The sequence below is a fragment of the Pyxicephalus adspersus genome, chromosome 2, assembly GCF_032062135.1.
Source record: "Pyxicephalus adspersus chromosome 2, UCB_Pads_2.0, whole genome shotgun sequence".
NCBI classification, from domain to species: domain Eukaryota; kingdom Metazoa; phylum Chordata; class Amphibia; order Anura; family Pyxicephalidae; genus Pyxicephalus; species Pyxicephalus adspersus.
In genome coordinates this window covers 112,559,561-112,577,825 of record NC_092859.1, presented here as the reverse complement: position 1 = coordinate 112,577,825, position 18,265 = coordinate 112,559,561, and the positions used below count along the sequence as shown (strand labels likewise).

Here is an 18,265-nt window from a genome sequence, read left to right as displayed (position 1 = left end):
CTGCAGTCTTACTGGACTCAGAACCAAGCAATGAAGCTTTTTCTTCTAGGCTTTCTGAATCTGCAGTCTTACTGGACTCAGAAGCAAGCAATGAAGCTTTTTCTTCTAGGCTTTCAAAAACTGCAGTCTTACTGGACTCAGAACCAAGCGATGGGGGATTTTCACCTATGCTTTTCCAATTAGCAGCCCTACTAAACTCAGAATCAAGCATTGAAGCTTTTTTATCTGGGCTTTCTAAATCTGCAGTCATACTGGACGTAGAGGTAATCAATAAGGACTTTTCTCCAGGGCTTTCCAAATTGACAACCTTACTGGGTTCAGAGGCAGGCAATAAAGACTTTTCTCCTAGATTTTCCAAGTCAGCAGTGTTAATGTCCTCCGAATCAATCGATGATGATTTTTTCCCATAACATTTTGTATCTTCCTCAAATATTTTAGAAAAAATTTGAGGACTATCTTCCTTATCACAGAAAGTCCATGTATTAACAGATGGCTCTTCTCCCTTATCCATTTCAAAGATATGTCCCACTTTATTAGGCTTAAACAAAGTTCTGTCAACATCTTCTGTGCAGTTTGCTTGAAGGCCTGCAGACACTCCAGGAATGCTGTGGATTCTATCAGCACCAAGGTTGCAGGGTGGAAGTGGAATTTGGCCTGCTAGGATTTCATCTGGCTTTTCATTTCCATTCATCTAGGGAAAAAAAAAAAACAAAACATATTTATACCACAAAAAAGTAACGACCACCAGAGAAAAGAAAACAAAACAAAACACCACAAGCAGACATTATTTGTTATTAAGTATGGGCAGCACGGTGGCTCAGGGGTTAGCACTCTGGCCTTTGCATCGCTAGGTCCTAGGTTCGAATCCCAGCCAGGACACTATCTGCATGGAGTTTGCAGGTTCTCCCCGTGTCTGCGTGGGTTTCCTCCGGGTACTCCGGTTTCCTCCCACATCCCAAAAACATGCAGTTAGGTTCATTGGCTTCCTCCTAAATTGACCTAGACTACATTAATGACATATGACTATAGTAGGGACATTAGATTGTGAGCTCCTTTGAGGGACAGTTAGTGACACAACTATGGACTTTGTACAGCGCTGCGTAATATGATGGCGCTATATAAATACTGTATAATTAATAATAAAAAGTAACGATTGGGGTACTATTGGTACAATAATATCTCCCAGTTTTTAAACAGACCAATTCTGTAGATGCCATCAAAATAGAACCATAAAGGCAGACTTTTTTAATTTTTAATTCTTAGTCATTTCTTATGTCTAAGACCTATTTCAGTAACACGTGCAATATTTATGTCATTTAAACATTTGGTACCAAGCTTTACTGCTGATTTTTTCTAACACACTGAAAAAGTTCTTTGCACCCGATATGTGGACAAGTTAGTCAAAATGTTCAGGGATTACACACTGCATCAGTCAAGTCAGCTGACTGACCATTGTAAGGTTGAGGGGAAAACCTTTATGAATGGGTTAATGTCTTGCAAACAACTGTTCTTTGCTTAGAATTTTAATGATCTTTTACTTAACCACTACAGGACTTCCTAATTTGGTTTAGTAAACTTGATGGGTACATGCCAATTAACAGGTACATATTATATGTATTATTCTTTGTGTTTGGCTTTTTCTGTTATTTTTAAAATGATTCTCAATTTAACCTAACATTTTAAAAGAAAACTGTCACAACAAAAACAAGGAACCTTCTTAACTCTTCAAACAGAAGTTTCTTGTTCTCATCAAACTCAATAGCTTTATTTCTTTGAATCAGTCACCTAGCACAACCATGTAGTTGTAACTTCTGGCATATATGACTGCATACCTTTTCATATCATTGTAGGCTCACTGTAATCTGACTGGCAGTGACAAGCAGTGAGACGTATAACTTATGGGCAATGTAATACAGTAAGGTCCTCATTGATATGAATCATCTGTTTATAACTTGCTGTCAGAGAAGTAAACATAATACCGTTCCTGCATTTGTTGGCTCATATGTAGCTAGTGGCTAGTGGCTGACCAACGTCTACCAACCCAACACGGGCATTGCCAAGGTAAAATATGACGAATCGAATAAAAAATATATACTTTGGAATATTGATTTATGATTACAATAAACATTCAAATTCCTAATACTTCAGTAGCAATAGACAATGACAGCTTTCAGTTGTCGTATATTAGGAACATAATATTAAATATATGTTTTCAGAAAAGGATAAATTGCTGTTCATTATTTGAAAACTTTCTACCATTTATTAGGAGGAAGTGTGGATATACTATTATTTAGTTTTGCCTATGTTTTTTAATCTTCATGTATGGGTATATCCTTATTCATAGAATAAATAGTGTTTCTTTAACAGGTCTAAACAGCATACATCATCATATATTCCCCATGCCTTAAGAAGAATGACCTGAACATGCATAAACTAGAAAAACCATAATAGATTTGGTTCAAAATAAAAAAAAAAAGGGAGGGGATCAGTATTTTCATTTTCCTACTAAGAAAACAACACATGCTTTATAAAAATCTCTCAAATCAGCAAAATTCATTTTTTTTTACATACCTCAGTGTCAGGATCTGAAACTTGCATGACCACTGCGTTTCCCAGGCATCTATCATTTTCAGGGCTTCTGTCATCATTCTGGTGGAATAAAGACACAGCAGCTTCTGCAGAGGGATCTGCCAGATGAAGCTTATCATTACTAAGTGATTCTTCCTCATTGGTTTTCCCTGGTGATTCTTGGTCAGAATTGCAGGCATTGTTTGTATCCATATCCTCAATATCTGAAGCCTCATTGGAGCTAGGGCTTAATTCAAGCTTGTCCATGTCCTCAAAAGCAGCAATCTATAAAGTAGCAAACAGAAGATAAACAGGATTTTTCCACTTTAACTGGTTTACAGTTATTGCCATTTTTTTTTCAGTTTAATCAAATGCACTTCTGTGCATTAACTGATCTTCAGCAAGTGTGACAATCTCTATAAACACAGATATTTCGACAGCTTGCTTGTCTGAAGCATCTACATGTGTTAACACAATGCCAAAGAAGTCATAAAACAGCAAATGTTGCTGCCCATTAACCTGGGGAGGGTTGTAAGGCCAAACAATATGAAGTCCATCATTCTGCACAGAGAAAGACTTTTCACAAGTGGAAAAGAATCAAGGCAGTTGCAGAACATTATGGAAGCTATGAATAAACAAATGTTTGAAAACCTTAATGAACTGAAGTAACGTTGTAAAGGAAAACGGGCCAAACTACCTCCACAATTCTGATATAAACTGATAAAGTCCTACAGAAAATTTTTACATTAAGGTATTGCTGCTAGAGGTAGTTCTACCATATATTGAATCATCGAGTGCACTCAGTTTTTCACACATGGCTAAAAATTTTGGGACCAGCTGATTTTGTTGTTCTTATAGATAAAATCTTTGAATTAAAAGTGTACTTTCTTTTTCTCATGACTGTATAAAATATATGTGAAATCAGTGTGCATTATACAGACATAGGAGAGTCATGATTACCTTGCTAACATACGAATGTTCATTCTCTTGAGTATAACTAGAACCAGCTGTCAACATTTCTTGTACCTGTAATAAAAATAGGATGAGAATAAAGTGCATTAGATGAAGTAATATTGCTGTCTGTGTCTATGTAAGATCATTTATGCTTCCCACTTGTCATTATGATCACTGTTATGGGAACTTAAAGTAAGAAAAATATAACTAAACATTTTGAATTGTAATTGAAAACACAAAAATATAAAGGATTTTTTTCAAAGTAGACATGTTTCAGTGATAACTGTTTAAGGTCATTTCACCCACATTGCAAAGATTTCTCTCACTTGTTTTTGGTCTACAGTATAGTAGTGAATAGAAATCCTTAGAGATCAAAATGGCAAAAAAGTTTTTTTTTACCATTTGCAAATGGTTTGACCTTAAAAATACTTTGAGAAATACAAAAATGTTTACATCTAAAGATAATAAAATCATTTTAACAAAAGTTTCCGGTTGTTGTCATTAAAGCGTCTTCTACTCTAGAGGTGCCAAACATATAGCCCTAAATGACTCTGCTTTTGGGGGGGGAAATAATTCTCCATTGCTAGCTTTCCTCTTCTCCACCAACCATGCATTTGTTTTTGACAAAACTACAATTCCTATTTCGTATGGAGTAGTTTAAAATCTCCTTGCAGAAAAATAAAAAAATGCAACTTTTTTTCCCTGAAACCTAGGAAAGTTTTATTACTATAGTCAATCTCTTCTATAAGACAACAACTACAGAAAATGTTTTCAATATAGCAGCTGAGTCTTGGAAGGAGATCCCCCTATAAAATAATTACAAATGGAATACATCTTTGTCATTTTCTGTTTCTGTGGTAAGATTTTTCGCAGCATGTGCCATCAATAGTCATGGACCCACCTTGTTCTTAACAGGAGGTTAGTGAAATTGTACCTACCATTATTTACTATAACCTAGTATCTCTTGTTGACTTGGAATTTTAGTGTTCTCCTTGCTATCACAAACTGTTTATACTATTACATTGTTCCCTTTTGTCATGTAATTGGAATATTTGCTATTGTCTTTATAAACCACAATTAACATATACATGTTAAAAGTTAACATAGTAATTCTGCAGCACAGAAATAGGCAAGCCAACATTATTCATGGTGCTGCTGCTCAAACAAGGTAAAACCACCAGGTATTGCGGTAATAGTTATCAACGTGCTACTAGAGGTACTGACCTCACCAGTGACATTATTAGCAAGCACAGACTCTTTTTGACATTCTACCAGCTCATCTGAAGATTGCTTCAATGTTTTCATTTCTTCATGTGTGGAAGAATCTTCTTTATTTGTATTAGCTGTGAGTTGTAAATCAACATTGGAATCTTTGTCATCCTTAGACTCAATGCCAGTACAAGAATCTGCTATGTTATTACTCTCTGCCAGCAAATGCATGTGACATGTGGCTTGGTCTTCAATTTCTTTTTGCTCACTAGATTCTTCACTGTGCAGTAACTCCGGCAAAATTCTTGTTTCCTCTGGGCTTTTAAGAGTCGAAGGGTCACCATTACTTAATTGTATCCCAGACTCCAAAGCCTATAATAACTCATATAACAAATGTAGAAAAATTAATATGCACTTCTTAAAAAAAACACAAAAAAACAACTTTCCCTCTGGGTACTTGGGGTTAAAAACTTTGCAGCAGATTCCTACCTCTACCTGTTCTGAAGAATTATCAATGACACCACGTCCTTTGCTAAATCCTGAACAGGAGTATCTGGTTGGTTCAACTCAGTCAATACACTTCATATTATTTATTGAGGGAAGCTGCAGTATCTGCATCCATTTAGAAGTAATTACATTTTAGGGAATTTATCACCAAAACCTAAACTGAACACAGAGGATTCCTACAATTTTACTTGTATTTTAGTGCAGATTTCTGGGAAATCATTGAATCAATCACACAAGCAGGAAATTACATAGATTACAGTTGCTGCAGACTGAAATGGAAAGGTAGGTTACCCAATTTTCTACATTTGTTTATTAATGTGACCTAAAATGTCATCTAATTTTCAGTCCTAAATGTAGATGAAAAAACCTAGTTAAACAAACAAAATAAAACAATTATATTTGGTCACATACTTATTGAAAAAATGATCCAATAACCTATCTGCGTTCACAAAATTAAAAAAATCCTTAGGATCCTCATAAAATTTGAAGGTAATCAGAGTCTGATGGTTTCAATCAATGGGATGACAACCAGGTATCAGTTAGAGACCCTGCTTTATTTAAAGAACAGGGAAAGTTGTTGCTGCCCATAAAGCTGAACAGAGCACCATAGAAGGCCATTTCTAAAGAGTTTGGACTTTGGACAATTAGCAGTCAGATTGTGTATAAATGGAGGGAATACCTCAAAGATAACCCAAAGAGAAGTGTAAAAGTGTAAAAGAGAGTGTTTACAAGGGAACACATGGTAATGTCTAAGTAAGGCCTGTCTCACTTAAACTACGTACACACGTCCAATGGTTTTCCCCCGATAATGAGCTCAGGGCCGAGAATATGGCATGTGTACAGCGCCAGTCGTTTATTGTCCAAACAACTGTCCTGGCGGATCTACAGACGACTAACGATCCTAATGCAAGGGAAGGGGGTAGAGCGCACAGCAGGGTGCCACTCCGTCGTTCTCCCCCTCCCCTCGGCATAGAGCAGAACGCTGCTGTATGTACATCACTCATTCATGCATCGTGCAGTGCTAGTCGTTGGAAAGGATCGTGAAAGAAAACAGGAAGAATGTTTTGTGAACGGACAAAGCCAAAAGAGAACTTTTTGGTTTAAATGTGTTACATTTGGAGAAAGAAAAACACTACATTTCACCGAGAACATTATCCCATCTGTGAAACATGGTAGAGGGAGTGTTCTGCTTTGGGCCTGGACTGCTTTTCACTGATGATAAATTCTGAACCATACCAGAGAATTCTAGAGGAGGATTCATCTGTCTGTGAACTGTAAAGAATGGTTAAAGTAGAAAAAACAGTGAATATTCTGGAATGGTCAATTCAAAGTCCTGACCTTAATCTAATTGAAATGTAATAGAAAGCCCTAAAGCAACTAGTTCATACAAGAAAAACACCAACATCAAAAGAGCTGGACTGTTCTGTATGGAGGAATGGGCTAAATGTCGATGTACGGGACTTATTAACAGTTACTGCAGATGTTTAGTTGCAGTTATTGATGTACAAAAGGGTCACACCAAATACTGAGAACATGATTCACTTAGTTTTGCCAGAGGCAGATGTTATAAGATCATTTTTTCAATGAATCAAAAATACATGAATATAATAGTTTATGTTTTATTTGTTTAGGAAGGTGTCCATCTACTTTTGAGGACTTGTTGGAAAATCAGATGCTTTAGGTCACATTCATTAAAAAAAATTGTTGTGGAAGTGAACCTGTGCCAACATCAAGCACCCTAAAGTATTGGGCTGCTAAGGGAAGATGGCTACATGTATGGGGCAATAAAGAGTTGAAACAAAGTATTAGGAGGGGGCAGTACATAGAAAGCTGACACACTTAAGCAGTTACTGGACACCAATGACAAAATAACTTTTTTTTTACCATCTGGTTGAAAAAACAATTCTGGGGTTAGAACACTGAAGTTTATTACCATTGTCTGGCTACCAGTGGCTATTAGGTATATTTCTGTGTGGACTGCAAAACAGCCAGTGGTGTACCCTAAACCAAGACAATTTTCAAACAAGTGTGCCATGGTCCGAGATTTAATGTTTTAAGGCTGTTTGAGTGACTTTTCTCTTGGGTAGTGTGTGTAATCAGCTTTTAAATATTAGTATTGTGCTGCAGAATTTGCTACAGACAACTTTGTCTCCACATTTTAATGGTGCTACAAAACCTCAAACATAGATTTACCCAATGTATTTAGAATGTCAATACACCCAAAACCTTATTTTATGATATATTAATTGTGGACATGTTCTTTTTACAATTCTAGAGTTCTGTTTTGCATATTTATTTTAAAATTCCCTTCTTCTACAGCTCTTAGCAGATGCTTAAACAGGTAGCTTCAAGCAGCTGTAATGTTTGAGATTTGCAAATGTATATACCATAAACAATTTCAAATTTAAATAATGTCAATGCTTAACACATGGAAAAGCAAAAAAAAAAAAATTATATATATTTTTATTACTGATTTATAGTAATTAAAAGTAACAGTTACCTTTCCATTCTCCAAAAGAGCAGTATTGGAGTCATGTTCCAGGCTTGTAAAAGATGACAAGTTCTCATTGTTGCTAAATTTTACATTTGTCTGGTTTTCCCCAAAAGATGAAGCTTTCGTACCATTAATGAAACAAGACTCTTCCTCTCGCATTCCTAACTCACTACCATTACTACCTGTACTGACTAAGTGAGCATTTGACAGATTTGATTCTTTGTCTTCATTACTCTGTCCCACAGATGAGTCCACATTTACATCTTGAAGCTTGGCTTCTAGTAAATTTCTGCCGTCAGCAGGCTCCAATATAGTTTCATGCTTCTCAGAGTTTGCTTTTAAATTTTGCATAGACTGCATCCAGGAAACAGGACTTCTTTTCTTGAGAAAAATTTCTTCTGTGTCTTCTGAATGGTCAGAATGTCTATCATCCTCATGGAAGATATCTGCAGTACTATTAATGTTTGAGGACTCTGAAAGTGAAACCTCTGTATCATCAACAGCACTACTTGTAACAAAACTGTACTCCTGAGGTATGGCCTGACTTTCGGTTGCAGCGTGATGGTTCTCATCATCAATCAGAGGCGACCTGTTATCGTGTAATGGGAATGCTTCTGCTTGTGTATTTCCGATAGGTCCAGGTGACACAGACAAATAACTGTTTTCAACACTTGCATCCTTTATACAAACTGCTGAACATAAATCTTCAGGTACCGTACTAAAACATTTTTCTGGGCCACTCGACCTCTGAGTTTCTTCTTAATTAGAGAAATGCTTGGAATATTTGTGTTCACTTTCCCTGGGGTTCACCTAGAATTAGAGATAAGAATGGATTACAGAAACATAAAGCATATATATTTAACATATAGAAGCAATCCAGTTAATGTGACCGCATGCCCTCCAAAAGCTCTAATCCTCTATTTTGAGCAGCAGGTTTATGCAAAAGAGTATAACATGCAATGCTCTTTAGTGGCCCAGTCTCCTAGGCTTACAAAAAATAAATTTTGGCACCTACCTAGGATCCAGTCTGCTGAGCTGTGACATTGTATTTTGCTAAAGAGTGGACTTATTTTTTAAAGTGGAAATAATTTTATACTTATTTAAATACATTTACCACTCTATTATTTCTAGGAATCAAATACTTTTTTATTTTATTTTTTACAAATAAGTAAATTCACTGTCACTTGGCATTGAGCTCTTAGTTGTGATTCCTTGATCTATGAAAAGCTGGAGGTAAGCATCTGGTAAGTAAATAAGTGGGAACACCCTGAAATAGTAACTGAGGGTAGGCAAAAAAAGTTTTTTGTTTTCTACCCCCTCACATGTACAGCTCTCCATGAGCTAATCTGCCTAATGACTGCTATTACCATTGACTGTACTAAATAAAAGGGCTAAATAGTGTTTTTGTTTTCTCTCACAAAGTTGACATAAAAAAGGTAGGTATCTACATGGATAATAACAAATTGGAAAGGTTTTTATTGTACGTCCAACCAGACTGTAATTATGCTTTAATACACCAATTGTCAATCTCTGACACTACTTACAATTTAGGGTATGATCTGGGATCAGGGTAGAACAATAAAGTACTTATCCATAGAAGTCCCATGATAATCCCTGTTGATTCCCATGTGATCTGACTGATCAAGGATGCTGCTTATGTCATGTGGGAAATCTTTGAACACACCATGATTTGTTTTGTCAGACCAGATGGAAGAATAAACAGATGGTAAAATAATTGAACAAAAAAACTTGTCTAGGTGAGAATGGATGATAGTAGGAAAACCCTAAATTGTATACTACTACTAAGAATTGTACAAAAGATATGTTCTGTTTTAAAACCTGCAGCACAAGCATCTCAGTGCATATAAAAGTTGTATAAAAAAAGAAAACTTGCTCGCTCCTGTTTCAAAGGCAGATTTTTAATTTGTTAACAAAAATTATTTAACTGTTGATATATGTACAAAATGGAAATAAAACGAAACCAATTGATCTTCTATAAGTGGATGTTTAAGCATCCCCCGGAAACCAGACTGTATGACTCCCTGTTGTTATTTCTTGACCACAGCGGCGTATTGCTGCAGTTTTCCTAGAAACTGAGAAGTTAGGTATCCAGGATATTCATCTCCATAAGCTCAGTTCAACCTGTGATGGTGAAGAACTTCATCAGGTATGGATTAAGGATGCAAGTTACTCTGGATTTGTAAATAGATATGGTTAAGGAGACAGAAAGAGTGAGAATGCCCTAGCTTAGCTTTGCTCTCCTACCACTTTCACTACCTATGAATCTTTAACACATGTGTCATTATGCATGAGTTGACTATAACTGTATGACTGTTTATTTCTGAATATATCCTATTACCTTATATTTTTATTATCCTGTAAGATGTACAGAACATTTTAAAATGAAATGTATAAATAAAAGCCTATATTATCATTATAATTGTCTAAAAAGGTCCCAAATACAGTTACTGATGCATAGACCTCATAAAGTAAACACAAATCTAGCCTCACAATGGGGTTAGGGTAAAACCAAATCCTCATTCATTTGTGTCTCACATGCTCTCCCTCCCAAAAACTGCAGGCAGTGCTGCCATTCTAGAAAAAGCAGTGACAAAGCTGATAGCCATGCCCAATAATGTTTTTCCATTCAACCATACTGCAAGCAGGCACAGCCTACATGACAATTCTGCTCCGAATTGAAGTACAGTGCAGCACAGTTGCCAAGCACAGGAAGATGTATTAGGTGGACTTTACTTGCAGAATCAACACGTATTTGTGGGACAGGGGACTACAAGTGAGAGCTGTAAGTGCAAATGCACTTATAAAAAAAACACTGCAGCATATCTTTTTCTACTTTAACTTTTTTAGACTGCAGCCTATATATCACTTTAACAGCGTGCTGACTGAACGAACCCATATGGTCACCAAGATCAGCTTTCAGTGATTGCAAGCAAAGTAATTCCTGATCATAAATGCAAAACCAGCGCAGTGTGGTCTTGCTAGGGGGGTACTACTTTCCAAATTCATACTTTGTGTCTCTTAGCTGGAACAACCAGCTACACATTGTTCCTGGATAGTAACATATTGGGTCTGATTTATCAAAGCCAAGACCAGAGAAGATAGACTATTATGGGTAAAGTTGTGCAATCAAGCAAACCTGGAATGGAATTCTTAAAAATATTTTTTTTTATTAGCGGGCAAATGTTTTAATCCAGGACCAGATCCATTCTGGGTTTGCTGAATCCCTCAGGTTCCCTTGTGATAGTCTATTTTTCTAGTTCTGGGGAGCTTTAATAAATCTGGCTCATTGTTCCAGGGTAGTAATACAAAGCTGAACCCAGCTGGTCAATGTACTAGTCAGACATTCCAGTACTATTAATGGGGCTATTTTTGCAAGTTAACAGATTAACCAAGTCAAAAGCGAAAATAAATAAAATTTGATTATCTGGGGACACATTAGAAGGCTAATATCGTTCATGTACAAATGTAAAAATCTGGCAGGCCAAAAAAGCTTTTTTGGGACAAATGTTTGCCAATAACCGGAATAGCAGACACACATGGACAATTTACCTTTCCTGAAGAACCACCACCAATAGCCACACATGTCTCAGATTTAGAAGTTAGTTCAGTGTTAAACTGCTTGCGGTCATCGGTATAACACACAGTTGGAACATTGGCAGAAAATAGCGTATTCGTGTAATTTGGAGGTGGTGGAGCAAATTTGCTTGATGTCATTTTGCACATCATAGTTGTTTGAAGGCTATTTGTGTAAAGTGCACTCATACTGTTCTGGTTAAACATTTGGAAGATTTCACTTGACAATTTTATATTATAATCCTGTAATAAAACATTATGCAGATGTTTTGGTGGGGAGTTCAAAAGTCTTAACTTATCCTTCCCAAATACTAATGCAAAAATGAAGCGTAAGTAATCATCTTTAAACAGAAAAGAGTTACATTAAGCAAAGCGATGTGGGTGCAGTAACAACTTTTGTAAATCTTCACTAATGATAAAGGAAATGCTTTTTCCATTTCTATTTAAATTACTGGTTGAAACTCTTCTGGGTGGCAAATACTGTGAACCACAAACTGGTAGTTTAAAGGGTAAGTCTGTACAAAACACCTCCCCCTCTATAGACCAAAAAAGGAGAAGTCAGGGCTGACAACACTGCCTACAACTTTAGTGCAGTAGAGGATGCGTTGTCAGTATGCAAGTTGGGACCTCAATTGATTTTTAGAAGGATTAGCTGGAATAGTATTTTTAAGACAGGGATATTTCCATATATTGCAGATATGTACAGCTATGTTTTAAGCTGACTCCTCCCGGTGCAGTCATTTATCACTGAAGTGTATGGAACAGAGTGATGTGGTCACTGCTTGCTCTACATTGCATAATGTGCTTTTCAGATATTACCAGTATAGTAAGTTTGTTTAATACTGGCAGGTCTGTCAAAGCTGATCTTTTAATTTTATTCTTTAAAATAGGTTCCTTAACAGCAAGCCTATGATAGGACAAATTCAACAAGTCAATTTGTATACTATACCAGACAATAAACATGCTGTAATATCCCTGGACCTGGTCTCTATGTAGGAATCCACAAAGCATAGCTAAAGCTACCAAGCTTTCTGTTTGTACTCGCGGTTAGTAAAGCAGCTTTATCTATACATAACGCCCTGCTGCAAATAGCATGCAAAAGCTCTTAAAATGAAAGACATGATAGACATGAGACAATATTAGCCAGCACTTTGGCACATGGGTGCATATTTATCAAAGCAGGAATTTACAACTACAACCTCAGCTTACTGCAATCTTTTACATCTCCTTTCTGGATATCTATCAGTGTTGAGGCAATTTACATTTTTTGAGCACAGTACAAGAAAAAGTTTGCCATGTGAGGCCTGGTGTATTCTATGTGCCCTTATGAATGCTTTTAGCAATATTCAGGAAATCTTTGCTTCTCTTCTACTTCTATCTTGTCTGAAAACCTAATATCAGACTATATTTTATACAACTATTGTGCATGATGACCTCTTGATTTTAATCCCATTAAGAAATTATTTTCTTACGATGATAAATATGTGCCATGGCTTTTGATATGGATCAATGCAAACGCTCAGACCTTACTTAGAAATAAAGTTGTAAAATTAATAAAAGTAGTAAAGCAGTTCCAGACAGCTAAAATTTAGTTTTATAGGCAGAATTAGTGTGCCAGAAATATAGATGCATGCATATCATTTAAGGTATATCTGAAGGCACTAAAAGCTTTCTTACCTTTGTTTGTATTCTAGAAGCAACACTTAAATCCACAGGCTGATTGCTACTGTGATCTTTCTTCATTTCATGCACCACTGGGGAAGCATGTGACAATATTTGGGGTCGACTATGAGGATAACTCTTCAAGGGGCCACTTTCACCATCGTTCTTGGCATCAGTAGCATAACTGTCCGTACTCTCATAAAGTGGGTCATGCACAGTGTTAATGGAAACGTATTTTGCTGGGTTACTATGTTCGACAACTTTACGAGAGTTGCTGGCCAGCTGCTGGCTTGCTTTACTATAAAATAGAGCCATCCACATGTGCAAGATTATTTTCACATCTTCCACTTTTTCCTTCAAGTGATGGTTCCACTGCCTAAAAGGAAAAGTTTTTGTATCACAGTAAGACAGGGCAAACCATACATTAATATAGTTTACCAAATGTCCTTCACAAAATATATTATTAACATTTCTTATTCACAAATGTACTTTTTCAAAGCTACTTGTAGTTAGAATGTCAATCTGCAATGTTTACTAATTTGTAGGGCAGGTTATGAATTCAATTATACTTCTAAATAATTTTCTCATTTGCAGGTTGATCCCACTTTATTCCGCTTCTCATTTCTTAATATTGACTAACAGGGAAGCTTGGTAAGGGTGAAAGATAAGACTAACATTTAGTTTTAGATGCCTGTTATTTGTGGAGCAACTGATTTTACCAGTTACAAGTTACACTTGCTGACAAGTGTAACATACATTGTTTGCAATTACAAGTATATTTTTCTTAGCAGAGCTATGTTTTAGATTGTCACCTGTCATGGAAGCATTTTATTCTCATCTGAGGATACAGGACATATTTTCTATAGCAACTGTTAAATATGCTTTACTTTTTTTTCTAATTTAGGTGAAGGCTTAACTCTAATAGTTTGCACACTCTGGTTTATATTTTATATCACATAAACTTGTTTTTACATTACTTACCCATGTAGAGCTCGATTTATTGTTTTTTCTAAAGGATCATTTGTAAATTTGCTATCCAAATCAAAATCATACTTTGCGTCCCATTTGAATGTAATTACAAAGTTGTCTTGGATCTTTGACACCTCCCGTAGCTCTGTATTTAGGTGAGAGGAACCAATATCACTGGTCACATGCACAGATTCTGATGACCGATCCACAGCCATTTCATTGCCATTGCTTGTGACTGTTGACTCTGAAGCACTCTGTACAGGCTTTTCATTTGGGTCTTTTGAGGACTTATCTGGGACATCCTCTCTGGGAAGCTGTGAGTAAGAATGCTCCAAGCAAATCTTACTTGTGGCATTATTTCGTGCTTTTGCTTTAGCAGCTGCTATAAGCATTTTGTGGGAGGTTTGTCTTTCACTGTTCTCAGCACGGTGCTGGGTTGTACTGGTCACTTGACCAGCATCACTCTCAACCTTGGGCTGAATCTTGACACAATCAGGTGCCTGAACAAACTCCTCTGAGGCTGTGCTGGATTGTATTAAAGGGTTGTCATTTTTTGTGTCTTCTACAGCACTTCCACCATCATGGTCGGGAACCTTTTCCTGGACTGCAGGTTCACTTCCTGGAACACCACTCCCAGAGTTCATATAGGAGATGCTTGAGGAAGAGAAAGAACTTAAAGCCAAGTCAGCTAGTAGGTTTAGGGCATGAGATTCATACATGTTTATCCTCTTCTCCATTATATTGTTCTCAGGAACTGGTGCTGGCTGGGTTGATTGCTTGGTGGTTGAATTGGAATCTACACTTGATTTGCTAAATGTAACGGGTTCCAGGGGAACGGTATTAATGGGTTCAATTGTTCTTCTAAATTGCTTCCCAGTCTGTTCTTGGGGTTTCATTACTGCTCTCCTCGTACTTTCAGATTTGACTTTAATGTCAGGCAATTTGTTCCTGTTACCTACAAAGTGTCCCACAAAGAAAAAAAAAACAGAGAAATGAGCAGAATGCAAAGATTTACGATACCTTTATTATTGATTTCAAAATCAGGCCTTGGTAAACACAAATTAAAGTAATTATAAAGAACAAAAATAGTAAAAGTAAATAAACTGCAGTAGTACATTGTATAGATTTTTCCTAAAAAACGGTTTTTCTGACTTTCACAGGCAAGAGGTTTCATGACCAATGCCTAAGCAGTTTAGGTAAAGCCAATGAGTGTTGTCTGCCTCTGCCTGAATCTCAATTCAGTTTTTATTTTCAAGAATGAAAGCCAATATATAGCCTATAAATATTGTTTAAAGCAGATCAAGCATTAATATATTTTTTTTCTCGGGTCTATTGGTACTTTTAAGAGATTTTTTTACCTGGATCGGAGGCCTTACGCTTTGGAGGTCTTTCACGCACAAAGGTGTCTTCTGTTGAAACAGTTTTTCTTGGTTTCCCTGTAGTGATTGTATTTTTAGGATCCGTGTTTGGTTGCCTATTCCTTTTGTCTGCACCTGTAGTGTCCATTTCACCGGTTTTGTCATCATTTATAAATTCAGCTGTCAACACTTCAGCACCTATCAAGCAAGTTTATAATTGAAATGAAGGGAAAATAAACAAACATGCCATCTACAACATGATAGTATTATTGTAATTCTGGTACCTTACCTTATTACTGTGGGATTGGGATAGGAGTGGAACAAAACTGCGCATTACGAAGGCCTAAGCGGTAGTAAAAAAATAGCACAACTCGGAAAGACAACCCAAACCTAACCTTTTTTTTGCAATTGCGGACTATAATACTACACAAAAAAAATTCATATGGCCACTTCCCCTAAGTACCAATCATGGGAAAAAAAAAACAAAACACTAAAATCAGTGATTTTTTTTAGGTGTCACAATGCCATAATGTGATTTTGCGGTCACGTGGGTCCCCTTAGTCAAGTCAACAGTGATAGTGACTGCTTTGTCTTGTGTGGCCTCAATCTTGCATTATGACAATTTTATGTCACGTTACAAAAAAAATCTCCTGTAATAACTTTCATATTAGGGACAGAAACAAACTAAAGTCTTTCAGTTACAATATGTATATTCACCCCATTTATTTTTTTAGTTTTGTATAGAGCACGGAAGGATTAATCTGCCAGTTGGGTTATATTTTTTTGCTATCTACACCACACACTAGGGAGATTATCCCTTCCCAACATGACACTAAATAGTTTTCTGACAACTCAGTAAATGATTTCAACAGTTATTATTAATTGTATTTGTTATAAAATATAGCTGTTTCTAGCATGTAATTTGTGGTTTAATCCAATATTCTTTAAAATATAAATATCTAAATTTTCTCAATAACTGACAATCAGGGTTGCTGCACTGTACAATGCTCAGCTCAAGATAGTCATTGGAAATATAAAATTATCTCTACAACGCATTTGACCGATCCAGTTCACAAATATTTCTTCACATATATTTCTTAATGAGGTGCTCCAGTTATAGGAAAATAAATCAACCATAAGGTGGATGATTGTATAAAACTATATTTTCTCAAGGGAGAAGACAGATAATTGCTAAAACATCATTCACCTGTCACTCACATCCTCAAGAACAATGCCTATCCTAGCCAATAAGGGCAGAACACACACACTCAAGGGACGCAAAACTCCCCACTGATCCAATTGTTTTTTTTTTGTTTTTTTTTTATTGGCATAGATGGCCAAGTAATGAGAATAAGCAACCAATCCTAAACAACGAATATAATTAGAAAAACAAAGCCAGAGCAAAGCATTCAAAAGTGACTTGTATGTGCTATGCTAATATGCAAATGCAACATAACAAAATCAGCTACAAATTGGAGTAGGGGGCACAAAACAGCTAGGTAGGTAGTGCAGTTTTTTTATTATTATTTCCTTTAGTATTTGCTGGTTGATTACAGTAGTAATCAAAGACTATTTGTGCATGAGGTGTATGTACACGTGACAAAAACAGTCTTTTAATTCTATATAGAAATTACCTAATAAAAGTTAATGTAAAGAAATAAAAAGGTTCAAAACAGTTTGATGAAATGGTAAGGTAGTTTAAGATAACCATGTATTTACAAATGCACCAAAAATTCCAATACCAAAAGACTTCCGTAACTTCATTAGAAAGACAAACTACAAAGAGAAAGCCATCATAAATCTACAAACCTCTCTTTCTCTTATGACTATAGGGAGCACTTGCAAGTTTGACTGTGGTTCTGTTTGAAGATAGAGCTTGCTGCTGGTCTCCAATTATCTTTCTCTTCTTGTTTGAGACCTGGTTCTCACTCGTTGCACTAGAAGGCAAAGGAGGTTGATGTGTGTGCTTCCTTTTGCCTTTATTGCCTCGTCTTCCACCTTTTTTGATGGTTCTCTTCTTGGCAGGCTGTTTTTTATTTTCAATCAATACATTTTTTCCACTTGAGCTAGCACTTTTTATTTTATTTGCAGCTAATATAGGTACTTTAGAATCTACAGATTCCTTGATTATTATTTTTTTGCTGCCTTTCTCAGAGTCACTAGATACTGGAATATCTTCCTTTAACAGGCTGGACATTTTCACCAATGGGACGCTGAAATTTATTGGTGATGAAAAGTAGGACTGCAGGCAAGAAAAAGCCAACTGGTCACATGTATCAGGAATGTCTTTTCCATGACCTGGAGAAAGGTTTAAAAAGTCACTTGACTCTGCTTTTTTCTCTCCGAAATTAACATTTTTCTTTTGAAGATTGGCAAAATGTTTAAAATGTTGTTCCACCAAAGCATCAGGATAAAGGTCTTTGCACTTTGGAATCTGTTTTGTTTCTAGAATGGCATACTGAAGGCCAGGAATTAATTCAGTTATTCTGGATGAGAGGTCTTCCTTGACAAAGGAGTGAGCCCAAACTTCTCTTCCCACTGAATGTGATTAAACATTTAAAAAAATATATTCAAAATTAGCAATCTCTAAAATGAACTAAACAATTTTTAAGTACAATACATACTTTTAAAAAGAGATATAATTTTAATTTATAAACTATTAAAAGGCAAGCAATGACAACACATTAAAAAAAACATTTTAGGTTGATCCAGTTTTTAAAGAGGGATTGAACTTCGAAGCTGAAGCTGAGCCCAAAACTGGCCAGTGACACTAATAACCAGTTTTGCCTGCAGTCTACCTACCTAGCTGATCTTTTCCCCATAAATAACTTACCATGCCTTGATCAACACTGGGTAACTATGCCCCTGCAATGCAATGACTCTGTTGTCAAAAAACTAATTCTTTTGGTGGTTTTATGTTTCTGCTCCAAATTACAAATGTGCAGGCGTT

General features: G+C 36.2%; 2 protein-coding genes across 5 annotated transcripts in view; both read right to left on the bottom strand.

Moving 5' to 3' along the window:
* TASOR2 (transcription activation suppressor family member 2) overlaps positions 1 to 8,092 on the bottom strand; it is a 19,783-nt gene extending 11,691 nt beyond the window's left edge. The window contains exons 1-5 of the mRNA XM_072399061.1: positions 7,739 to 8,092; positions 4,747 to 5,103; positions 3,529 to 3,594; positions 2,572 to 2,853; positions 13 to 691 (exon numbers count right to left, since the gene is read on the bottom strand). Of these exons, the coding sequence (XP_072255162.1) occupies positions 13 to 691; positions 2,572 to 2,853; positions 3,529 to 3,594; positions 4,747 to 5,103; positions 7,739 to 8,092 (1,738 nt within the window). The remainder of the gene's footprint in view (positions 1 to 12; positions 692 to 2,571; positions 2,854 to 3,528; positions 3,595 to 4,746; positions 5,104 to 7,738) is intronic.
* A 315-nt stretch (positions 8,093 to 8,407) lies between these two features.
* LOC140324197 (protein TASOR 2-like) overlaps positions 8,408 to 18,265 on the bottom strand; it is a 29,932-nt gene continuing 20,074 nt past the window's right edge. For 3 of the 4 annotated variants that reach the window (XM_072401861.1, XM_072401862.1, XM_072401863.1), the window contains 6 exons: positions 17,125 to 17,853; positions 15,316 to 15,513; positions 13,970 to 14,912; positions 13,004 to 13,364; positions 11,303 to 11,569; positions 8,408 to 8,542 (listed from right to left, as the gene is read on the bottom strand). In XM_072401861.1, the coding sequence (XP_072257962.1) occupies positions 8,492 to 8,542; positions 11,303 to 11,569; positions 13,004 to 13,364; positions 13,970 to 14,912; positions 15,316 to 15,513; positions 17,125 to 17,853 (2,549 nt within the window). In that variant the 3' untranslated portion in view covers positions 8,408 to 8,491. The remainder of the gene's footprint in view (positions 8,543 to 11,302; positions 11,570 to 13,003; positions 13,365 to 13,969; positions 14,913 to 15,315; positions 15,514 to 17,124; positions 17,854 to 18,265) is intronic. The other variant, XM_072401864.1, reaches the window with a different exon arrangement.